The sequence below is a fragment of the Apteryx mantelli genome, chromosome 1 (assembly GCF_036417845.1).
Source record: "Apteryx mantelli isolate bAptMan1 chromosome 1, bAptMan1.hap1, whole genome shotgun sequence".
Taxonomy (NCBI): Eukaryota; Metazoa; Chordata; class Aves; order Apterygiformes; family Apterygidae; genus Apteryx; species Apteryx mantelli.
This window is the reverse complement of record NC_089978.1, coordinates 13,530,939-13,556,741: the sequence shown is the minus strand read 5'-3', so window position 1 is coordinate 13,556,741 and position 25,803 is coordinate 13,530,939. Positions and strand designations below refer to the sequence as shown.

Below are 25,803 nucleotides of genomic sequence, written 5' to 3'. Positions count from 1 at the left end.
TGTGCATTCAGCACACTGACTTGGGGGTCCTGCAGAGGCTCCGGAGTCAGGACCATATACGCCCGCACCAGCAGTGTGCCGTCGGTGCAAAGCACTTCCCGGGGCAATTCAGCCTGGTCCACTCTCAGGAGGTGGTTTTTTTGCTCGGTGGCAGGAACTCAGGGTCTGCACCACGAATCCCAGGGCCCAGATGAAATGCCTCTGGCTGGCAGGGCGCATGGGGCGCTCTCACAGAGATCACCACCACCGGATGACAGCACAGATGAAACGCCTCATGAAGAGCATCCCCCTGGATGCAGCTGATGGCCACCAAGCCAGCGGAGCCAGGATGTTTCCGGACAGCCCCAGCTCCCTGGAGACCACCCTGCAGAGACGCTGCCCAGCTTGGGGATGCAAAGGGTCCCATGGCGGGAGGCTCAGATCCAGACCAATTTCAGACGTCAGGTTGCATCCAGACCCCAGAACTGGGATCCAGATCGTGACCGGCCACCTGGCAGCAAGCTTCCTCCCAATGAAGGATGTTTAGGCTTTGCTCATTTTTCACTGCAGTGTTGACAGCGCTGGCTGTGTTATCGCAAGCCACAATAGTTGATGTGTTTCTTAAAATCCAGCTCCTAGAGTTATTTAATGATGTGAGAAATCACAGCTTTTCCTCAAGAGTGCACCTTACAAATGTTTGTACATTTGTTCCATTACAGCATAGAGAGGAAAAATCTCTGAATATATGGAAATGGTAACAAATCAGAACAGAAGAAATATCACAGCTGTACAATGCATTGAATCCAAATCAATCTTAAACAGGTCTCATAATTTTGCATGGGATTTGACTCATGATTTTTGATTGCTTCTAACTGGCAATTTTACTAACATTTTAGCTCTTTTGAGCTCTCTCCCTCTATGTGATAGCTAAGGAGAACATTGTCTAATACTTACTTTTAGAAACATGCATGGGGATTTTAAAATTTAAACAAATTGTCTCTGGAAGTTTGTTTCTTTGCACTATTATTTTCCGTGGTTCATATGCATAATGTACTTAACCTGGAGACAATGTTATAGTGATGTCCTCCTTATTTAGCTGGAACATCTGCAATGAAGGCACAGTCCAAAAATGGTAGAAGCCCTCTCAGCTATATCTGAACACATGCGGTGATATGGCCTTTCCCACTCTAATACTGGTTTTGCCTCTATTGGTTTCTTTTCTCCCATGAACTTGAGCACCGAGGTAAGCCCCAAATCTTGCTGTCAAATCTTGACTTGATGAAAGCTGAAAAGCCCTATGCTAACCAATCAATCACCAAATTTTTGTTCTTGGTGGTAAACACTGGGGCACTTAAAGCACTTACAGTTGCCATGTTTTGAAGAGGGAGCATTCAGATGGGTCAAACCAACCTGCGCTGACTATGGGGAGCACGAGGTTGCTGTGATGTGTGTGAAGGATATAAATATCCAGTATCTACAAAGCCCCTGGGTCTTTGCTGACAGGTTCGTTCCCAGGAGAGGTTGCTTTTTTGGTGCGTGCGAGCTTTTGGGGAAGAGGGGAGGTTGGAAAAGGTGCAGGACAGCCCATAGCTAAGAGATGCCCTTAATGGCTTTCATGCCTTACATACCTGCAGCTCCATGGGACATGATTCAAGAATTTTCTAACAGACTCTTTCAAGAGCATGTGAGAGTCTGCTGAGCAAATCTCACTTACTAAGAGCCAGACACTTGGGTAACTTTTGCTTTTTTCCTCCTGACCTCCTTCCCCCAATTTCTTTCAGATACATAAGCAAACATACCTGCAATGTTTCTAAAGGGTCTGGGCATTCCCCTAGCATGTACAACAACTGCTCAAAACTGGGATATGATCTTTATTCCTTACAGAGGATGCTACGGTAATTCACCAATATCTAGATTCATGAGCGTATTTAGGTATCATCTAGCTCATATTGATTCAACATCCATCAAGTAAAGATGTCCCAGACCCTCCAAAATCTAAAATCAATGAGAGTGCTATGCTTAATGGGAAGGCAGTGTTAAAATATCTTTAGATGGTCACCAAAGTGCCTTGTTGACTTTCCGCCCTAATTTCTTTCAGTTCAAGATGATCTCACTGACACCTCATTCTTCTTGCTTGGCAAAGCTCTTGGTTTGATCCTCTGCTTTGCAGACCTATCGATTTTGTGCTCACATATACTTACTGATAGCAAATACTGCAGGGCCTTTCAGTAAAATTTATGAAAAACAGAGGAGATGCAACCTTAAAGTCACTGAAGTATTACTTCCTAGTCTCAGTAACTTGTGTGCAAAGCTTAGATTTGAAAAATCCTCTCTTCTCAGAGACTGAATACATTTCACACTGGAAAAGTGAGAAAAGAAACATTTTTATACATTTATTATATACAATATTAAGGCACAAGTTTAAACAGCAAAGAATAAGAAATCTTTGGCTGACCAACAATATCAATATTTGCTGTGGGTAACACATAACATTCTTCATTTTCCCACCTATGTACAAATAACCCTCCAGCTGTACAACACTGTACACCAACCTTTCTATACAACCAGCAACAATAAAAAACGACAGTATTTTACAACTAGTTACCAATGTCACCTGGAATGGCTACAACACATTTTCACAAAACACAGTAAAATTCAAATAGCTGGAAAGAATAGTGCACCGCTTTGCTGAGAGAGGTGAACTGATTTATGGCAGTAGTACTCCACACAAATTCTGCTAGTGCTTTGATTTGGGAGGGAAGACTCACTGGTCCTTTCCTCTTGGCAGAAAAATTAAAATATTTTGAGTTCAACACAAGTAAGGAGAATGAACTTTTATGTTTATTTCAGCTGTGAACTCAAAAGTGAACGAGATTTGCCTACACTGTAACTCCATAATAAATAGTTTCCCATATGTGGACACAAATCTGGGGCAGCATCAACTGTAAACACACCTTTGGATACTGGAAACTGGAGGGACTGTTGTTCACACAAGAAAGAGAAGGAGTGTTGCATTGTAGCTGACTTCAAGAAGCAAAGCTGTACCACTAAGAGAGAGAACTAACTGAAAGTAACATCATGCACACTAATCAAACACTATTTCTGTGGGAGGCCTCACTGTCTGTCTGTACAGAAGTTATTAAATAGTTTCATCAAAGGAAATAATACAGCCAGCAATAAAATGCTTAGGGACTTCCAAGCAGCTGTGTATCTTTATTTCTTGGAGAAGACCAATGAAGTGAAATACTTATCATTCTCATTTTACTTATATTCCCTTGCTTTGTCTTCCTCCTGCCCTGCTCCCACTAAAGATGATGATGATCCTACAGTGCTTGTTCACTTTGAGGAAGGGTAACTGAGGTGGTCAGTGCTGCAAGGTCAGGAGGATACTAAAGGCTGCAGCCAACCACTGTCACACAGAGGCCCTGGGTTTTATGCAAACAATTAGAACTTTTAAATTAACTTTAGAGAAAAAATAAAATTATTTTACAAGGCATATATTAAGCTGCATAACATCGTCAACGGGATTACACATTTGGTTTTGCAATGCAAAGCTGCTAATACTCAAAACACACAATTCTCTGTTGACTAACAACCGACCTACCACTGCTTCTTTCAACAAGTGCAAAAATCACAAAGAGGGTGACACCAACATATGCCTAATTCTACGTATACACAAAAAATAAGTGCATAGATTTAATGTAGCAATTCTTTTAAAAAAGAAAAAAAGAAGCAAGGTATCTCTTAGCCATGCAGTTTTGAGCACAGGGCTGGGTTCTGGCACCTGCAGGCTTTGAGACTGCAAAGACTTTAGTTTTCCGTGAAAGCGGAGTTTAAAGTGCCTGCTGTTTTCACAATCAAGAGCTCCATTTCAATACCTACAGGAAGGCGTGACCTTAGGCCAGTCCTGAGCACACAACTACTTCTGACATGAGAGCATCCATCACTTTGCCATTTTAGGCAGCTTCACATAAAATCCCGTCACCCTTTTCCCAAAGCCAAGTTCTTCCTAATGTCAATACAGTGAACTAGAAGATTTGGGAAGAGAAAAAAACAATATAAAAATATCTCAAAGAGGAAAATTTCCCCATCAGCATTTGCCATACATGAAGCAAATGGTATACTACAATTAACACTGCTGGTGAGTTGGCTGTCTTAGTTATTGCCACCTCTCACAGAAATCAGTGACTAGGCTGAAAATGAGAAATGTTCCATCTTGGGAGAAAACAAAGTGAAAAGAGACTGCAGCTCAGCACAGAAAATAGATGATGCTCATGCACTGCTATGCAGTTAAACCCTTCACAGCCTGATCCTACACCCCTTAAATGCCCAGTGCCACATTAACCTGAATGGAGGATCTGTATGCTCAAGGAAGGTAGGATTGGCTGCAGGTTACAAAAATAAGGAAATTCCAAATTCTTACCACAAACACCCTGATTCTTCCACTGATATGAACTAGTGCACAGAAAGGCATCTTCTGATCTCACATGTAAGCCAAGTTTAATTCTACTGAAATAATTTCAAAGCCATCAGTGATTTCTGCTTTCCTCCCATCTCTCTACTGTAATTGCCCCCACACCGTTCTAGTTACCTCAGGCTAAATTCTCTCCAAGGTTTCATGCTTAGATTCACACTTGTTGAAACCTGCACATCCCTGCTGATAGCATCTGAATTCACGACTGAAATCAGAAGATGTTTGGGGAGAGCTGTAGAACGCACTGATGCTCTCCTACGGGGACCTGAGGTCCCGTGAAGGCGCTGCAGGACACTGGAGCCACTGTGCTTCTCGACACTGCTGAGCCCCCCTGCCCTCCACTAGCACATCCATATAAATAAAAAGCTCTAGTTCCACCTGTGCCGCTTCCCACTTGACTAACTCTGCGTGCACACCTGTTCAGTGGAGCTGACTGGATCCTCTCCTGACTTTCCCTCCTGAAACCTTCCCAACATTACAAAAGGGATTGCTTCAGCAGGCTCCCACCCCCTTTTACATTCCTCTTCCATGGGAATTCCAGCAAACAATTGCTCTTAACAAAAGAGAAGTCTTAGCAATCTCTGAGTTTGCACAACAGGAATATTTGCACTGCAAATCCAGCTCCAAGAATAACACTTGTCCAGCCAGGAAAGAGACACCTGACCTGCGTGTCCCAGGAAAACCACAACATGGCACTTCAAACAAATACTTACAAGAACCTGCTGTGTACATCTACAAACCAATTATTCACTAAAATCAAGCAGTGAATACTTTTGAGAAATGAATCAATTCTAAGGAAGATGTAAATTTCTCCTGGGTTATTCATAAACTTCCACTAGTCTCATGAGAGCCAGGATTTCTCTCCCTGTCTTGGTTGTAGCTAGACAGTAAAACAGAACCACTGTTCACTGTGCACCCACTCGAAAACTTAGCTACCTTCTCTTTACACCAGAAAAGGCAGTTTCCTTTTTTCCTTGATGATCACCTTCCCAAGCCACATTCTGTTTTCGATGCCCCTTTCTTCTCAGAAAATCCCAGACATTCATTTCATCTTTCATTTTCAGCTGTCTTTCCTCCTCGCCTGGTCCAAAGTCACAGCACACCAGACTCAAACTTCTTTTCAGGCACAAACTTTCTCCACCTTTCTTCAAACTCTCCCAGTTAGTTTTTAAGGTTGGCACACCAATGACCTCCTTGGACCTGAATGTATGCACACAAACACCAGAGATGCCATCCTTTGCTCAGATGAGGACTTCCATCATGTCTGCGTCAGGGAACTCAGGCTTGTGGAGCAAACTGCTCACCCTGCCCTTGTTGTCAGGTGGCTTCCCATGACTGCAGTTGTCTGGAACAAGAAGAAGGGAAAGTAGGTCTTCACCTCAAATTCAATAGCAAATTGTTCAAAGCAAATATAAATCAATAGCAGGGGGAGAGGGAGAGAGATGTCTTAACCATACATCCTAAATACTGAAGTCCATACTTGATCAGGAGGACAAGAAAAAGTAATCCTGAATTCCCTGCACAATGAAATAATGTCACCAATGACAGCAGGTTAGTTAGTGTACCTGGAACACAAGGTCAGGCACAAAAACACGTATTTAAGAGATACAGACAAAAGTATCTCTTTAGCTGTGTCCCTAATGAGAAATGGACAGGCAAAAGATTTACATCAGATTAACAAGTTATTACGCATCGACTGATCCACGGTAACTGTCCATATGTGTATTCCTATTCTGCTTCAATTACAAAATTTAGGAGCTTAACTCGTCATGAAGGCAGTACACAAATAATCAGGAAGGTGGATTCATCTAAAATATTCTACTTTGCCACTGGGGCAGGCTAAGAGCATGCATGTGGTCACTTAGAATTTATAAATACATTAACCAGGTATTAATTATGATACATTAATTAGGTATTTATCCTCATCACCATAGTTCTTGACACCGTGAGATTCAGAAAGAAGGACTCTTAATTCCTTAAAACAGGGAAAAGTTTGAAAGGCTAATTTAAGAGGCTCTGGAAACAAATTTCAGTCCGATTTGCACAAAACACAGCAACTCAGTCTCAAGCAATTAGCGATCCTGCCCTACTGATGATGATACGTGGGAAGTTTTTAGGAGAGTTTACTTTTGAGAATAGATGAACCTGTAGGAAACTGGCTTCTTAAAAAATAACATTTTAAAAATACGTGTCTCCCCTAACTAGGGCTGCAAAGAAACAGCTCCCATCAATCACAAATAATAAAATTATACATCTATAGAAGATGAACCATTCTCCATTTTCTGCTTATTTTCCCCCCTCAGCCCCGCAAGTTTCCTTTAAAACGTAGGGAGAAAAGGGTGCCTTCGCTAAACATGCTTTAAGTGGAGAAAAGAGGAGAAGGGATGCGTCTGACCGCGTGCGCAGGCGCGGGGCGCTTTCAAGGTGCGAAACCCTGTGGCCTCCTCCCGGCGCGACCTCCATCATGGGCAGCACCGAAAGCCTCCGTGTTTGCCGGGAGGGGACTCTGCCCGCAGCCACCGAGCGGAGGCCGCGGAACCCCGCCGAGCGGCGAGGGCCAGACCGGAGGCCTCGGGAGCTGAGCTCCGTCCCGCAGCAGCACGGACGGCCCCCGCACCCCGCGCTCCCCAGCACCGGCGCCGGCAGCGCTCACCTTTCTCGCCGGCAGCCCGGGCCGTGATGGGCCGCGGGGCTGGGCCGTGCGTGGCGGCGGCGGCGGCGGCGGCGCCTGGGCGACCTCGGCCGGGGAAGGAGGCGGCGGTGGGCCAGAAGAGCTCGGCGCTTTTGTCGGTCTGCGTGCTGCTGTCCCTGCTGCCCGTCTTGGCGTGGGAGGCCGGCGCCGGGCCAGGGGCCGGGGCGCACGACAGGGAGGGCGGCAGAGGGGCCGGCGTGGGGCCCGCCAGCAGCTCGGGGGGCTCCTTCCCCAGCAATAGCCCTGCAAGCAGGCGGCGGTCAGCGGCTCGGCCCGCACGGCGCCATGTTGCCTGCCCCGGGCCCCCCTCAGCGCAGAGGCACCACCGTCGACACCCGCGCAGGCGGCCGCCGCAGCCCGCGCGGGCCAAAGGCGCTCGCTCCCCCTGCAACAGCCTCGTCCAAAGGAAGAGCTGCTGGTCGCGGACGTCCGTCCCCATTCCCATCCCAGGGCCAGGTCCCACGCACCCCCAGCCCCGCTCGCGTCCGCCCCCCTGGCCTGGCCCAGGCTTGTTTTCCCCACTCCGAGCTGCCGCAGCCCATCGCAAACTCCTGCCCGAAGCCATCCCCTCGTTTCACTTTAACCAGGCATCCTCCTCGCCCCAACTTGGTATTTGCTCCGACCAAGCTGCCAACATCACCTGCTGGCATCTGGGAGTCTTCCCCAGACTACAGCTTTCTGCGATGACCGCAGGACTGGTTTAGTATCGTCAGCGATGGTCAAGACACAAAGCGAGCTTAAAGACCAGACTGACCTTTGACTTCACCAGCAGCAGAGGTTGCTCCTGGGGACCCTGCTGGGACAAGGCGCTGTGCGTGCAGTGCGCCCCGTGCCCGTGGGCGGTTTCGCCACGCTCAGGCAGCAGGATTACAATTAAGCTGTGGAGGAGTCATAGCTTAAGCACAAACTCACCTATGCTTCCCTTCCAGATCTTCTCTTCCTTCTTCTCCTCCGCTATCTGGTTGCTGGTGAGTGAGGTCTGGCGCGAATGGGTGCCCGCAGCAGCCGCGATGGACGGGACTGACCGAGCCGGCCGCAAGCTCGCGCTGTCGCTTTTCCCAGGATCCTTCCGGGACCGCTGCTGAAGGACCTTGATCATGGCATCTTTCTCAATTATTTTTGCATGGAGATTCTTTATTCTGCCAAAATATGACAGCTCTGCTTACAGAAACGTACAAATTTGTAGGTCACGACCCACCCCACCCTGCCACGGTGGGACTGGTCCCCGGGTCCGTCCTGCTGCTCTGTCCGCTCCGGGCTGAAGTGACCCCGACAGCGTAGCTCCTGCCATCTCCCTTGAGGGATAACCGCGCACCCTGAAATGGGCCGCGTGTCTGGCTCTGGAGCCAGAGCAGGGAAATCTTTTGCAAGGTTAAATAAACCCATCTCTTGCTGCGGCTTTAGTAAACGAGCAGGAGCCATGAGACTGCTGGGGGCTGGGGATCACTAGTATCACTGAAATACAAAAAGCAAGCCATTTTCCCCCATAATACTTTGGGGCCAAAGCTGGAATTCCTCGTTTTGGCAGACTTTCATTGGGAGGGGTTTGCCTAAGTAAATAATATCTGAATTAACTGAGCTAACCGCATGATTTGGATCTGTTGCTGGAATAAAGATCTACTGCTGCTGAAGCAAATGAAAAAAGTTCTCTTTGGTTTCTGTAAAGGTTGGGTTGGGCTCTTAGTTTTCCCTAAATGCTGCAGAAAGAATCAGCACTCAGCAAACAGAGTTAAACAAAACTCTCTACTTTTTCAATATAGATAGACCCCCAAAGACTCTCAAAACATGCAATATTGATAATCTGAAATTTTTCTCTGGGACTGAGAGAGGATTTAAGACCAAATCATACTGAAAAAGACTGAAGCTACATATTAAAAAAATTTTACATGTACAAAACTATAATCAATGACTGTATCTTTACTGCGAAACACAATATATAATTAAATGCAGCAGCATTTTGTGATGCAATTGAAACTAAAATGCCATGTCTGGAAAGCATACACATACAAAGGAGATGATAGTAACTTAATTTTGGCTTTAGTTTTCATAATCAGATGTCTAATTTTCAATGAAACACAAGATCCTAATCTATCTTTAATGAAGCCAATGGCAAAACTCCATCATTTCATTGGAAGCAGGACAACAAACCCAGTAAAAACAATCATTTGTATCTTTCACAAACAACAAATATTTTGTTTTATAAAATAATCTGCATTTTTTTTTGTAAGAAAGCCAAAACTGAAGAACTGATTTTAACTAGTTTTTCAGTAAAAATCTAGGAGGAATATAGATTTTTACTCATCAAAAGGCCACTTTTCACCCCCAAAAAGTCTGGATTAAAAACACTGGCCAGGCCTAGTACACATTTATCTACACGGCCACATGTCCATCTGTGTGCTGAAAATGGAGAAGTATTTGTGCAAATGAACATTTTTCTCTCTGATTGCCTGTGTCTAAAAAAGTTTATTTTACATTTTCTACTACTTGTAAATGCATCTTTTTTAGAGGTTTTTGGTGCTAAATTTAGCAGGTCTGTCCTGAAATGCCATTGCGAACTTTGCACGACTCAGTCCATCTAGAAGAAGAAATAAACAGGCAGCCAGCTAATGAGTAGAGAGCGGCGCAAACACAAACGCTCATATTGCTGATTATGTAGCAGTGGGATTAAAATTTCAGTTTTTATGACTAGACACCCTTGTTTCTAGCGGGGGATTTTCACTGAGATTAAGCATGCATTTAGCTTCCTCATATGTCAACCTACTTTTACGAGGAGAACAGCCGTCTGTTTTTAAGAGAGTCACTTCCGGCATAAAGATTTAACTGCAGGGTAGGGAGGAAGTTATCTAAGGGACGGCAATTATGTCATCACTATGTTTTAATACCGAAGAGCAAAACTAAGTCGGAGTGAAGCTAAGCCCACCCTTTCCGAGCACACTCCTAGTGTGTGAGGGGCAAACGAAACGATGGGCATCCCGCTGTATCTGAAAGTGCCCCCGGCTACGGCCGTGCGAAAGCCGTGACGCGACCCCCCCAGTCTGCGTCCCAGGGCGGGCAGGCACTTAGCAGCGGCACCGTACGTGTACTCCATGTCCTGGCAGCGGCGGTGAGCTTGCACGACCTCCTCCTCCTCCTGCCAGACGCGCGCCTCCAGCGCGCCCTCGCCGTAGCTGCCGCTCCGCGAGTGCGTCGGGGCCGAGGTGTCCCTGGAGAGGCAAGGCAAGGCAAGGCACTGTCAGCCCCGGCCTGCTCCCCTCCCAAAAATGCGCCCTGGCAGGAGTGAGCTCCAGTTTAGTAATGCTGCGGGTGTCAATACAGGGCCTGGCAGCACCCCGAAGCTGTCCACAATGTTGAGGCAGGCTCCTAAAACCATGGGGCCGGCTTTTGCAAGTGAGATCAGCAGCTGCAAAACCCCCCCAAACCCACATTCAAAAACAAACTCTTTACTGTCAGCTCAGATGGATATTTGGCATGAGGTTGTCTTGCTGCGGTCTACTCTTGGCCCAGGCTTAGTCATTAATTTCAATAATAACTTGGATGATGGAAAGAGAGTACAGTAAAAACTGTGGGTGACACCATGGGCGGGTTAAAAACCATCCTGAAGGACAGGGCTGGAATCAAAGGGCACTCAATGACTGCGGAAATGGTCTTGAATTAATAAGAGGGAATTAAAAAACCAGGTACAAAGTAGTACACTTAGGAAGGTGAAAACAAACAGGAATTGCTGTCTAGACTAGAGCGCAAAAGAAAAGGATCATACTGAACCATACACTCAACCACATTTAAAAAGGCAAATCTCACTTTAGGATGCATTCAGGGGATTTGGTTTCTAAGAAACTGGGGAAAGAGGTTAATTATCCCATGCTTCTCATGGCTAGAAAGCATAGCTGGAATATCTTGTCCGTTTTTGGGCACCACACTTTGACACAGATAAATTGGAGACAATCTAGACAAAAGCAACAGGAATGGGAAGAGGTTTAGAATATGACATATGAGGAATGGCTGAAGGAAATAAGTAAGTTCAGGCCAGGGACAACACAACAGGGGAAATTTGTCTTCCAATATTTCAAGGGTTGTTGTAACATTGACAACAATCTGTTGTTCATCATGTACACCTGGTAAGGACACAAATAAATTGATCTAATTTGCAGTAAAGAGGTTTAGTTTAGATATTAGGAGAATCCTTTTAATCTGAAGCTTAATGAAGCACTGAAACAGGGGACTTAGTGAGACCACAAAATTTAGTCATTACAGGTTTTTAAAAATAGGTTAAACAAACACATTACAGAAATGGTCTCAGTACACTTTTCTGCCACAGCTAAGGAGCAGGGACTAGATGAGACTGTTTCAGACTCGTATTTCTAATAAATAAGTGCAATTTTGTTTTAATTCTGTTTGTCTTTGGAGTTCATATGAGTCATTTTTTCAGGTTTCCTCTGCAATCAGAAGGCCTAGCAAAGCTGACGGACTCTTCAAACGAGTCACCCCCAACCACTTCACAAAACATACCAGTATTTTGAGAGAAACACCAAACATGAGAACCAAAAGACAATCAGAAGAATTCTCAGTCTTCTTTATTTTTAAATACTGTTGCAGCCTGTCTACTTTTCTGTGCTGCTGTGTTTGAAGTCAGTTTTACTTCTTGGCCATCATGTAACAAAATAATGCTGTCGTGTTTGATTTCACAAAGCTCTGAGAGAAAGTCTTCCATGCAAAATTTATTCAAAGAAAAACATAAGAATAATAAAAGCCCTCAAAACAGTAGAAGTGATATCTATACTCGAGTTCTCAAATCACAGTTTAGTTTTGGTTTTGCTTTATTTTATTGTTGTATAAAGCAAAACCCATTTATGGGGGATTTAAAAAAAAAGAAGGTCTCCTTTTTAAGTGGTACTTAAGATTCTGGCTCCCAGCCATCGGCATTGACAAAGACTTGCATTACCGGTGGCAAAGAAAGGTTACAGATCTTCCCTCTTGAGTTTAGCTGCAGTCAGTGGGACTTGCAGGTGGACTGTGCCTCAGAAAGCCATGCCCACAGTAAAGTTAGAGCGTTTCCTGGGAATAGTACAGCTCTGGGGCTATATAGCAAGCTGGCTTGAATCCAGCTGTATACTGACAGAAGTTCCTCCTCGTTCCCTTAATGCTGTGGTGAGGAATTCCCTTATCTGTGCTAAGTCGTCTGGCATGTTCAGATTTTGCTGTGGAGGCCACTGCTGGAGTCTGATGCTTGGGTTTGCTAAACTTCTGGACCTGGGTCAGGAGGGCAAATCCTGTGTTAGGTGAATATTGAATCTTGATGGCATTACGCCACGGAGTGGTTCATTAATCCTGGTGGAGCTACTCAGCAGGGGAAGGCAAGCAAAATCCAGCCTTAAGAAAATATCCATTCCTTACTATTCCCTCGTGTTTATTCCACTGCGAATATAGCTGCCTGCCTGTAATAACATCTTACCTCTCGGTTGCAGCTGTGGCTGCAGCATTCATGGCAAAGTGCCTGATCGTACTCTCCTCCAGATACTTCTGCTCCCACTTGGTCATGTCCGCTTCCAGCGCCAGAATCCTTTCCTCCTTTTCCCGCACTAGCTCCATCAGGGCTGGCGCACTGTGCTCCGGGAGGCTGGCTGTCTGGTAGCTGCCCTGCCTCTGGAGGATGGAAACAGTGACAGATATTCACCCCCTGCCAATTGCAAGAGCTGACAGCTTTTTTTTTTCCATGTCTTCTCCGGAGCACACAAAGACATCCCCTGTTGCTGCCTCAGCCCAGGGCTCAAAGCTTAAACAGGGCTCCTTGTCCGGGAGTGAATTTCTGAACCGAGGAGCCGAAAGCTACGACCACGGAGATGTAAAACGACTCTCAGTTTGTGGTTCCCAGCTTCTCAGCAGCACTGCGACACCTAGACCATCGCTTCAAAAAGAGACCGATGCTATAAATGGATACAGCAACACTTCTAAGTAAGGGCTGTGTTGTCAAAAATTTCCAGTACTGGACAGATCTGCCAGTCTTTACTTCTTAGTAAGGAAAGGCCAGTCTAACTGTCTACCCCAGCAAGACAAGATGAGCTGGTCAGAGAAGGGCTGTGCAGCCAGTGAGCAGAAGGGAAACCCTGGGCTGGGACCCGGTGTTACCACGTTGTGGGAGGCCAGGCAGCTTGCTTTTCTAGAGGCTTGCAATAGCCAGCACACACTTCTTGAGGCACGAGAGCATGCAGACAGAAGTAGGGGGCCGGCTGTTCACATGTACGGATTTTGTGGGATACCTCAAGCCAAGATATCCTTCTAGGAGGGACTTTGTCCACTTCCAGGACAGCTGGGCGGTGCTCTCTATCAGAGGGTTGTTTATATAAGAAAACAGAAAAAAAGGGACATAACCCAGCTACAGCCCAATGGAGAATGCTAATTTAAACAGCAGCTGTCAAAATACCACTGAGAAGTCCGTAGAAATAAATGTTTTTTATGATAAAAAGTGTAAGAGATTTGCTACACTCCGTGGGGCACTACACTGTGTTAAAGGGGAAACCATGTCTCAGGAGCATGTCTTCTGCTGTGCTACACCACAAACGTCTGCTGGCAAAGGCCATTGCTGACGCAGCATCAGCACACTGAAGTTACAGCTCTAGCAGCCACTTCCATGCTCTAAAGCACATTTCCAGCTCCTCCTTCTAGATGCTCATCTTCTGGTTACAAAAAACTAGAGATACCAAGAAAGATTTCAGCCTTTGGCTTTGGTGTGGTACTGATGCGTGTGGAAAATATTTTCTGAAATACTCCAATATGGAATAGACTTTCAGAGCAACCGCTGTGGCTCCGCTCCTGCAAAAACATCAGTTGCACTTCAAATACTGTCAAATCCCTGGCAGGAAGATAACATTTGGAAAGCTGCTCTGTAAAACGGCATGCTGGGACATCATGGGTGCCTGTCTTCTTAATTCCCAGTCAAAGCATCTGCCTACCCTGCATATTCAACCTGAAATACCTAAGTCAAGAGGATCTTTTTCTTCTTCCTAGCTCACACATCAGAGGCAGTGCAGATGGGCCTTTGGAACTTGATTAGCAATTCTGTGCATAGCACGTGAGCCGCAGGAGAGCCTGGCTTGCTGTTCCCTTGTGTGCTGCGTCTCTAGTGCTGGCTGCAGCAAACCGTTGGAAAAAAACTCTTTTGCTCTGCTGTGACACAATATTTCAGAAGATATGACTGATAACTCAGGGAAGACAGCTCTGAAGTAAAAAACGTTGGTTCATTTTACAGCAACATTTCATCTCAAAGTTCTGTTTTACTGGCCCTTCTAAAATCTCAAGACCACTCATAAAATAGAAAGTATAATAACAGTATATAAAATATAATAATAGTAAAAAGATACCCCAAACACTCTTCTTTCAAAGCGGATAGGTGAGATATGAAGTCAAAGTATTTTTCTTCTTAACTCTTCCTAAATAAAACTGGTACAGGCATTTGGGAACTATGGCAACCTAAAATGCAGCTGCTAATTACAGTTCCAAAAAAATTAAGCAATCTGTAAGTTACAAAGGAATTTTCTGGCAAAATAAGCAGACATACCCTGAACTCCCAAGACAGGGACTTATGTGAAAGTCCATCCCAGTTACTCAATGTATCAGTTTGCCCCTGTATTGTGGCCCAGAGAACAAAACCTTTTTCAGTTCTATTTTTACCTTCGCTTAATTTTAATTGTATTTTTCTTGAATATTCATTCATTGGCATCAGTGTTAGCATGTTATATCCCCACTTGATGGTTTTGTTTCATTCTGGTTTTTTGATTAGATAAGAGAAGGCTGAGGGGCAATTGAGAACAGCTACTGGAAGGAGACAGAAATAGTCTGTCCTCCAAGGCCATGGTGGACAGGACAAGAAAGAAGTCCTTGCTGCACTTAAACTGCCACAAGATAGAATCAAGTTAGACTGAAAGGCTTTCCAACTAACAGCAGTGACAGTGACGCACAGGAGGAGACAGCCTGGACCTGTGCAATTGCCACACTGACTGGATTAGGCAAACATCCGTCAGGAACAGTGCTGGGATGAGCTGACCTTGCCCTGGGGCTGCAGGATGGAGAAGGTGATGTCTTCCGGTCCCCCCTGTCTCTGTGATTTTGTAATTCTTTGATGATGCCAGCAGTTATTTCTCAGTTGCATCCTGCTGGAAGGATCAGATTCTCTGCTTTTTGGCAACACAAACTATGCATAACAGCTACTTTGTTCATCACTAGTGGCTCATAAATAAGGAAAGGTTATTGTAGCAGATGCATTTCTTGACAGAGACACGAGTGAGCCCTTCAAGAGTTACAACAGCATCAAGCTTTGCTTATGTCGTTTTTTTCCCCAAGTGGTGGTTTAATATAGTGCATCTCTTCGCTCACCTCTGGAGCCAGTTTCCATGTGTTCAGCACTCAGTGCTGGTTATAGACTGGGATCCTCTCTACAGCCTCCTCATGCTTTCTTTTCCTTTTCACAGATGACTTGACTTGGGGATGGAGAATGTAAGAGACTAGGTTGCCTACCCAAAGGAGTAAGTGTGCATAAAATACGAGCATAAGAATACACCTCTGAGGACACAGGGCTGCCAAAAAATCAAGGGGACATAGACAGAAATGCATACCTACTCTTCTAGCCTATTCCGGACTGAATTCAAATTTAAATAACTTCTTGTCTGAAGATGACAGCCCCATTTGTCTCCAGATCGATCATGGGCAAAGATTTCTGTGAACGAAGTACAACATCATCTTTGTCCGGAACGAATACTGCCTGAGTCCTTGCTTCCACCTCATCCGATTTCATCAGACCTTGCCTTTGGGCTATGGGCTAAATCTCACACCCATGTGTACCACAGCTTTCCTTTCCTCCTGCAGTACTGAGTTGATGCTGCACAACATGCAATTTCTGGAGAGAAAGCGGGGAAGGATATTGTTTGTCCTCCAGTGATGGAGTGGGGGCAAGGCTCTCCTCGGCCTTTGGGAATGGAGCCCCAACTACTGCCCTGACCCCAGTAACAGGGAAGAGTCAGGCAGCATCCAGCAGTGGCACTGTGCCAGTAATGAATAATCCTCACAAGCTGCCATTTAACATCAGTAATTAAAAGGGCTTTGCTGAGGAAAGGATTACTTGAAAATGCCAGCAACCTGAACTCTAAAGCAAGGTGACCCCTGGTACAGCTGAAAATTACTGTCCCGATTTAGAAACAGACTCTAGGTTGGACCCAGTGGCTGGGTGCGCCGGGGGCCCATGGCCCAGCCCTCACCTGCTGCATCCTCAGCGAATCCAGCTCCCGCTCAAGCCGTGTGCGCAGCCGGCGCTCCATCTGCTCCCTCTTCTCGCAGGCTGCCTGCAGCTGCGTCAGGGCCTGCTGCAGCTTCTCGACCTTCTCCACGTAGGCCTGCTTCTTGCGGAGCTGGGGACAGCACACGGGGTCAGCAAGGGAGCAACATGAGCTGGACCGACGGGGTGTGAGCCCCCACCCTCATAGCACCTGGGGCAGAGAGGAACCCATGTGCTGCTAGCATGCAGAGTTAGGTGTGAGCATGGCTTTCACCTCTCACTTAAGCCAAAATTGCAATGGGGAAGGACAAGTGCTAGAGGACGCTTGGATGCAGCAGGGAAAGGGCATGGCAGGAACCAGCTGTGGCAGCTCTGCCGTGTTCAGAGAGAAAGCAGGCAGAGATCTTTAGCACCCTGGGGATTAACTATCCAAAGAAATGCTTGACACGTTCTTAACAAGAGACATCATGGTGGTGAATGTGCTTTCAGCAAACACAAGTGACTGACCTCAGCAAAGAGGAATCCTGGTGGGCATTATTGACCTACGGTACACGGCACATCGTTAGCAGCTAAATGGAGTTTCCTTTTTTAAACACTGCAGATCTGCTCAACACAGTGTCTCCTGATAGAGAAAGGAGAGCCCCAAAAGAAAGAAGATACCTGCTGGGGGTGAATGGGGCAGTGCTAGGTGCTAGGTGTGCTTCCTTGCTGCCCAGCCATGCAGATGTATAGATTTGCTGTCAGCTAAAGCCATGCCCTCCTTATGTATATACTGGGATTATTTAAGGGTCAAACATTACACAAGGATTTTGCAATACGACACTTTATGGCCAAAGATTGCTCAAGTAGCATACCCTAAAAGGACTTTGCAAGTGGACTGCAGGCATTGAGGGTGCTTGGCTGCTATTATGTGGCATTTATTCTTCTGGCCTCCTACCACGCTAACTGAGTGCTAATTGACAAACAGCAAGGTAAAGTGATATGGGCTCCTGGCAGGAGCTGACATGCTTTAGGGCCTCTGGGGAGAAGAGGCTGCTGATGCTAGACACGCTTAGAGTCATATATCCTGGGCACTGAGATGGGTGTCAAAGCCTGCTCTGAGAACTGGCACGAAGAAGGGGCTTGCTTCTGGGAGCCAACCTGCAGCTCCCAGCACCCCGTAGGACTGGTTTTTGGGCCAGGCACACAGCCAGGACAGAACCAGGCACCATCACCTTTCCCCGGGAGCAGTCCTCTTTCTCAGGAAGCAAGGATGCAAACCCAAAAACTCACATGCTGGACTGTGGCAGTGGGACCTGTCTGTTCACCCCATGGACTACAATTTGGCCCCAGGGAAGACTAGGTTTACTTCTTCTCCGCCAGCCTTTTATAGTTTTCTTTTCACAAGCATGAATACTTTTAACTTTTTAAATACATCTGCCCTGTAGCAGAGGAAGTATCAGTGCACAGAAACCAAAGCTGCAAATCACAAAAGGCCAAGCTGACTCTTGACTTAAACCCCTGCCTCAGAAAGGGAGGGTTAATCAGTTTGAATTCTGGATCACAACATTTTACCAAGCTCCGTTCAGACCTCCATCTGAGGCAGAGAGGTTAATAGAGGTGTTCAAGGTCATTGCCAAGACCACTAAGATACTTCCTTTTTAGGGCTTCTATTCTCCTGTTCCTCATTTACTCGTGCACTTGTTTAAGACCTGGAACTCTCTGGAAGCAAAACAGGAGACAGAAAAACACTTTAACCTCAGTCAATGTTAGCGAACTACTTGATAAATAAGAGAGGCCTGCATAGGTATTATGAGTTGGCTAAGCCAGACCCCAAAAGATATTCTGATGCCTACACCTTATTTAAGTACTTAAATCACTACTGAAAGTAACAACAATGTAGATTCAGATATACGAGGCCACTAAATATCTTTGCGGACCTAGCAGAGGTACTGCAAAACTTGCAGCCTCATTCCTGGGCACATAGAGCAAACAAAACCTGGCTCTGGTTCCTCACTGGCTGCAGTGGGACAATGTAAGCAGCCTCCTCTTCACCAGAGTCCTCTGCTTAGCCTGGGACTCTGATGCTGCAAAGCAGAAGTTTTCCTTGTATGATGCAAGATTCACCTAGGTACCTATTCACCCATTACAATGATAACAAAATCGCTTTCCTTGAAATTCTTCTTCTGCCATTCTAAATCCATCCATGTCACAAGAGAAGTGAAATACAGGCTTGTTTACAGCACACAGCAAAACAAAGCTTGCCCTAAACACTTCTCCACAGCCAGGGCCAAAGGACTGCAGCATAAACTCCTTAACCTGCCATAATCAGGGTCATGCTTACCACTCCCAGGGACTTGAATAAAAATTAATGAAATTATAATCCATTAGTAGTCTCTGACAGTAACAAGAAGATCACATTCCTCAGGAGCTCTGCAGGACAGACACATCCATGGCATCCTAGTGACTATGTTGTTTTGCAAGGAGGAAGCCACCTGTGCTACCTCCCAGCCATGCAGAACTTGGCTCAGTGAGCTGAGCTGGGCTCCCAGGCTCACTCCTCAGCAGCAGACCTCGTCCGCTCCCATGGGGCCCTGCTGGCTGAGGGAGAGGCTATGCATACCATGCAAGCCAGAATTCAGCTTTGCTATAGCAATTTAAACCCCTGGCTTTACATACTTATGCATGAGTGTACCTCAACCTGTGGGAGTGAAGCAATGCATACACATTCCCTGACTTAGTAAATGACTTTGTTCAAAATATGCAAAAATACAGTTCCCACATTCATAACTTCATAGAGAGATTCTTGAGCCAAAGCTGGCACTTTTATCCTGCCTGTAGATTCATAAGTAAAAATTTCATCCACATACATTTAAAAATCAAAGTACAAAATGTTATAATTGAAATTAATGGGCTTGTCAGTTCAGTACCCATATGTGAGGAAGCAAGACTACAGTCAAAAATAAATGAATCTAAGATACACTACTTCACAGATACATAGACTCAAAGAAAATATAGCTGGAAGGGACCAGTCCATCTTCCTGCTGCAAGGTATGACTGACCTACCTAACACTTGGAAGATGTCTGTATAATGTTTGTAAAACCCTCTGGGGTACGGATTCCACAACCTCCCCCAGCAAACTACTTCGCTGCTTATTTTCTTTTGCTGCCAGAAAACTTTTACCCTAATGCCTAATCTGGCGCTCTGTTATGCAATTTAAGCAAATTACTTCTTGTTCTGTTTCCAAATTGTGATCTGCTAGAGCAAGAAGCATTTAATGAAACAATTCACATATTCACAGGATCAGCAAACTTGCCCAAATGCTGCCCTTGTCCCAGAGATTAGGAAAGTAAAGATAAAGAAGAGCTAAGGCTATAAGGGGCCAGTCCAGTCCTGTTCTTGATCAAGTAAATAAGTCTGCATAGAAACCAGTGGGTCTTATGGTAAAATATCTGCACTGAGTACATAACTCCTGTTTGAGTTACACCATATCTATTAAAAAGAATCTATGGAATTAAGTTAAAGACTGTAAAAGATGGAGAATCCACTATAACCCTAAGCAGGTTGTTCCAATGTTAATTATTCTTACTCTTTACTTCTGGTTTCATTTGCTTAGCTTCAGCTCCCAAACACTGCATCTCATTATTTCTTCTTATGTTAGATTAAAGAGTAATTTTTAATCTGACTGACAGCAATCCCTTCTTCATGTACGTGCATACGGACTGCAGCTCAGTCATCTCTTAACTTTAACTGTTCACAGCAAAGAATATCTTCTGGAACTGAAATACATTCTACAACTGTTTTCTGAACCCTCTCCAATTATTCAGTTTTCTATTTGAAGTGTGGATGAGACACACTATTCCAGTAGTAGTCTCCTAAATGACATGTGGTGATAATACCACCCACATATTTTTGAATTATATCCTTCTACTAGCAGGCACTCAGGATAATGCAGATTTACACAGTATGTTATTTTATGTTAATTCAACTTAATAGCTAGAGCTTATTTCTCAAGTCTTGCTTTAGAAAGCTTTTAAACTTAATTACATTTTGGTGGTAGAGGAAATCCATGGGGATTTACAAAGCTGTGCATGAAGTAGAACTCTGTTAATAATAATAAAAATTTTCATTTGAGTGCTTTTTTTCTTTTTGCTTCAATATATTCCAATTATAGTAAGAATCCTTGATTTAAGATGACAGTTCAAAACTCCAGCAATGTGCCAAACTGAGCCGCAAAAACCACAGGTCCATTGTACACCGTTGAAAAGGTGCTCCGATTTAATAACAAGAAACAGGTCAAAGGGAAAGGGAGCACCAGAGCTTAGACACATACAGGCAGCCACGACTTAAGCACTACCCAAGCATCCCTGGAACTGCATGAGCCTTCCTCAAATCCTTAAACTGCAAGAGTTGGGAGAAAATTCAACTCCCTCTAGAATGAAAAACTACCAGGTTAATTCGGGTTTGCTCAGGCTGAGGGTTCTGGCAAATACAGTTGCATTGCCTTCACATGCTGTCACCCCTGAGCCTCTAACAAGCCCTGGGCAGGAGGCTACCACCACTGTAACACCTAAAATGCCCTGGGCAGGAGGTTACCAGCTCTCTAGCAGCGATGGTGGAGGAGAACATTTGCCCATTCCTCAGCTCCTGCAGTTCACAGTCTAGGATCCCAGCTCCAGTCCCTGGCAAAGGCGCTTTTACATTGGTTTACCAGACAAGGAACTGGAAACTTGAGAGCCCAGTGAATGTGAGACAGAGCCCTAAGGCTGCAAAAGTATTCACAGTCCAGCAGGCACAGGATAGCTTCTTACACCACCTGCCTGGAAATCTGCTTTTATGCTTCTGCTACCTTCACCAGTGTGTAATCAGCAAGTTGATGTTACCTGCCAATACCACACTGAAAGTCTGTGGAACAGCCCGGAGCTAAACTTATTACTTTCTATCCCCTGCATGATGTTGTGCCTGCAGGAGCAGGTTTTGCCACCTAAACATTCCTTTATTCAGCCACCTTGTAATGAAATGCAAATAGAAAACCTCTGGTTGCCTTTAAGGCAAACAGTATCAAGTCAATAATGTACAGATTAAAAGTACATTAGCTCCTGTGGCTACTCCAAAGGGACTGCCCTAAATACACTTGGACGGTAAGCGGACTTCAGTCTAACTAACAGAGGAACAGCTAAACTTAATGTGATTCTCTTCTTGCTGCCGAGTGTATGCACACCAGAGGATAAGGAGTTTTTAAAGAAGTATTTCCGAACATGAAGTTAAAACTGTCTAATGGGAAGAAAAAAAATAGTAATCACTTTCAGTCCTTTCACATAGTACCTTAAATCTTCCAGACTTCCAGTAACCATTAAGTAGCCTAACTGGAGTCTGTCACGATAGATACCCTGATAAAAAACATTCAAATATCACTGAGGTCACTTCACTCTTCATCTTTCCAAGACAGAGAGACAATGAACTCTACGTAGTTACTTGCAGGTATTTCAGAAAAGACCTTCCCAGGCTACTCCCTAGACTCCTGACATCAAAAGACCTCTGCTCCCACCCAGCTCTTGCGGATTCATCCCCAGAACAGCCCTAGAGAGAGGGCAGAAGGGAAATGAGGCACTGTAGGGGACAGACTTGCCCAAGATCATGCTGGCAGTGTGTGAGAGAGCACCAACCTCTACCCAAGCCTCCTAGCTGAGTATCCTTCCCCTCACCAGTGGCCCACCTGCTCAGACATTAACGATCACATTTATATATTTATATACTTTTTTATATATTTATATATATTTATATAAAATGTCCTCCCTTTCTATTGGTCAGAGGCCAGAGACTTTAGGACCAAAAAGGCCTAATTTGACAGTTGACTGATCTTCCACGGTGCATAGATTTTTTCAGACAGTCATTTCTGCATTAAACCTACACTTTCTGGCTGAAGTTCCTTGACATTTAGAGACCTCCAATAATGGAGAATCAGCAACATCACTCAGTGGTTTGTAGTTACATTTACAGTTAAAACTGAACATTATTTCCATTTTGAATTTGTCCAGCTTCAGCTTCCAGCTATTAGATGCTGTTGGGCATTTTTCTGTTAGTTTGAAGAGCCCTCTGTGTCTGGGATTTCTCTCCCCACCTGAATACGTATTTTCATTGATCAGACTCACAGGATCATTGCTTAAAGAGCTCTTGGGGGTTTTGCATAGATGGCACTTCTTGGGTCTCATGGTAGGATATTTTTTTTCAACCCTCAAATAAATATTGCAGTTCTTTGTAGCTCTAAATCCTGGAACATTTATCTCCAGGCAGATCAGCCAGTTCTTTTAAGACCACTGGTTAGATGCATTTACCAAGCCCTGCATTACTGTGCTACATACATCTCAAAAGCCTCCTGGCATTCACTGAGGAGAAATGAGAGGTATCAACATCACATGTTGTTATTGCAGTACCTGCCCAGAGTCAGTGAGCAGTCAGCTTTTTCTTTAATAGTACTGTTAAGCCCTACACTTAAATTAGCCATCAGCTAGTACAGTTTGGTCATCTTCCTGGTTACATGTTAAAGGCTCTGCTCGGAAAGCACCTATACTTGTAGTCTTTTTGGCTTGCTTGTTTGGCTCAGTATTGAATAACTACGTGTTTTCTGTCTGGCAGGGCCTCTGCGAGGGGAGCAGGAGAGAACTGCTACACCATGGCTGGAAGAGATTCAAGACTTGGATAGAGAAAGCCATCATTTGCCTCAGAGCAGAGGAATAATACCCACGTCTCACCTCCTCTTCCAGTTTGATGACCTTGGCTTGAGCATTGTTTAGGGCCTGGTCCAGGATTTCGATGTGCCTCCGCTGATCCTCATTGGCAGAGCGCATGGCTGCCAACTCCATCTCCAACTTCTCCTTCTCCTTCAAGTGCTCTTTGTCTGGAAGAAAGACAAGAACAGGAGCTGCTCTATGAGAATAGCTCATAGGCTCTGGGCCACATGCCAGAGGTAAGCTGGCACCTCCCTAGAATAGCAAAAACTGTGCAAAACAGTGGTGAGCTCGGCCATTACAACACAGCGCTTGGGATCTAACAGTGCTCAGATGCAACGGGCAAGGAGTTTCTACTGCCAGAGCCTGCCTTCTTGTTGCCCAGCTTTACATGAAGGCCAGTGGCAGAGACAAGTGGTAGCTCAAGTGGTATCTGCACTAGCAGAGTTTGTGGATCCGAGCGTTATCTTACAATTGTCTCTACTGTTGAACTTCTAGCACATTCCCCAGCAAAATTTAGGCTTGTGCCAGCCACCCCTTTCCCAAGACAATGCTCAGGCCCTCCTTGAGGGCAACATACATCAAGGACTGTTTATAGTTGTCAGTCTGGATGCTGCTATCCTGCTATAAGGGACAAGAAACCTTGGCCATGTGGATGCAGGCAGTGACACGTCCAGTCCTTTTTATTTGCAAGAATAGGGGTGCCCCTGGCAATCATGGGGTACAGAACACGTGAAGGAGACAAATAATAAACATAAATCTGTGCTACATAGCCTGAACATTGAAGAAGGTGAAAGCAATAAAGGAGAATAAGATAGGGGCCATGATGACCCTGGTGTGCTGGAGGCTGCACAAAACCTTGAGCTGTGCAGAACGTGAGGGCAAAAGACGTCTGGGTCCTCCATGTGGAAGAGTCTGCCCAGGGCAGAGAAACAGTGGGCCAACGCATTGTCGGAGAACAGCTGCACCTGACTGTCAGGAGGTAAAAAGGCCTCTTGAAAATTTCTGAGGTACAGATTGCTTTCTGAGTGCTTTGTCTGAGAGCTAATGAAAGTGCCTCGCAGAGGAGCCCCCCAGATCCTTTCTGTGTCGCCTCCCTGAGCTCTGTAACTCTATTCAGTTACTTGAGAGGACAGTTATCCTCCACAAATGGGCTTTCTCTGGCCATACAGCCTCAGGGGGCCATGGAGGCACTCGCAGAGCTCTGTCAGGGCAAGGAACGTGCTATCTAACCCTGCTGGGACCCTGGTTGACGTTCTAGTCCAACATGATCTCAGGGTCCTTCTGGACACTCAAGATCTGCAATCCTCTCCTGTTAAGCAACTTAATATGTAAGGAACAACTGATCTCTTCCATCATGACGGTCATACCCAAGGTTGCCAATACAATCAGCCACAACAGCCCATGTCATGCAGTGCCCACCGAACAGCGTCCAGCCTCAGATCTTGATGCAACCCTCTGCCATGCTAGATCCAGTCTCACCACTGAAGCCGACTAAAACATACAGATATCTTCTTTGTTGAAAAAATCTTCCCTTTTTGGATAAGATATAAAACTATGTTAAAACCTGGCTAATTTCAGTCAGCTTTGCTCGCATCTTTTCCATCAGCAACAAATCACAGGCCAACCATTAACTTTGCTGGCAAGTTGCCTGTTGAAAGGGTCAGGCCCATCTACATCTGCCTTGACAGGGCTGAGAAACTATTTCAGGGAATACAAGCAACACTGGCTGACCACTGGGTCCCCGCCATCTGACTGCAAACAGTTAAAGATTAGAAGGAGCAGGAGATGGAGGCTTCATTCAGTGAAATCTGAGATTTCAAAATCTGGCCTTCATTCTGAATCACAACAAAAATAGAGTATTTGGAAAGCCTCCATGAAGGAAAAGTTTCTCCAAAAATTAATTTGGCACCAATTAAACATAGTTTTGATTTTGATTTTTTAAACATAGCACTACAGAATGTTTTATTTCTTAACCAAAGTGAAAAGCTGCTCCAAAAACATCAAAACATGGAAAATCTGCCCCTAACATCCAGACTGTCCCACCTGAGTGTGAATACTCAAGTTAGAAGCCCCACCATCCCATTTCCCTCTGAACTCACCAAGAAGGGACAGAAAACTTCATAGGGCCAATGCCAGCCCATTCAGACCTGAGCTGCCCTCTGGAAGGACCTTGTTCTTCCTTAATTATAGGTGGGATGAGAACAGTGTTAATTTACACACTACTGGTAGGCATCTATGTGAGGTGAGATGAATACAAGATGAGCCATGTGGAACAAGACACACATGGCCAAGGTGAGGCCAAATCCACCCATCTTTCCATTTACCCTAAAAGGAGGAACTCAGCACCTCACAAAAACCAGACCCTAGCAACAATGCCTGCACACCGGCCTCTGCAAAGCTTGTGAGCAAAACACACCAATTCCTGTGCTTTCCACGCCATTAACTGGCACCATGAGACATCTGAATATGACATGACCTGAATTTTTCCACACCAGCAAGGAATTTTAAATTGGATATGTAAGCTTCTTCCTTCAAGAAAATACATTTACTTCAATCAGATTCACCAGAAGAAGTGTTAATATGCATTGCAGAAATGTGTAAATCCAGACAAATTATCAAGCAGCTAATTTCATTAGAAGGTGAGGGAGCTGAAAGATGAATGCTATTTCAGTCCTGTGGCATTAA

At 45.1% G+C, this 25,803-nt stretch overlaps 1 protein-coding gene across 2 annotated transcripts in view; it reads right to left on the bottom strand.

Annotated features, from left to right (window-relative positions):
* Positions 1 to 2,347: 2,347 nt before the first annotated feature.
* AMOTL1 (angiomotin like 1) overlaps positions 2,348 to 25,803 on the bottom strand; it is a 98,681-nt gene continuing 75,225 nt past the window's right edge. Inside the window, exons 7-13 of one of the 2 annotated variants that reach the window (XM_067289652.1) lie at positions 23,140 to 23,285; positions 16,391 to 16,540; positions 12,595 to 12,785; positions 10,223 to 10,348; positions 8,058 to 8,284; positions 7,107 to 7,388; positions 2,348 to 5,798 (exon numbers count right to left, since the gene is read on the bottom strand). In XM_067289652.1, the coding sequence (XP_067145753.1) occupies positions 5,695 to 5,798; positions 7,107 to 7,388; positions 8,058 to 8,284; positions 10,223 to 10,348; positions 12,595 to 12,785; positions 16,391 to 16,540; positions 23,140 to 23,285 (1,226 nt within the window). In that variant the 3' untranslated portion in view covers positions 2,348 to 5,694. The remainder of the gene's footprint in view (positions 5,799 to 7,106; positions 7,389 to 8,057; positions 8,285 to 10,222; positions 10,349 to 12,594; positions 12,786 to 16,390; positions 16,541 to 23,139; positions 23,286 to 25,803) is intronic. The other variant, XM_067289646.1, reaches the window with a different exon arrangement.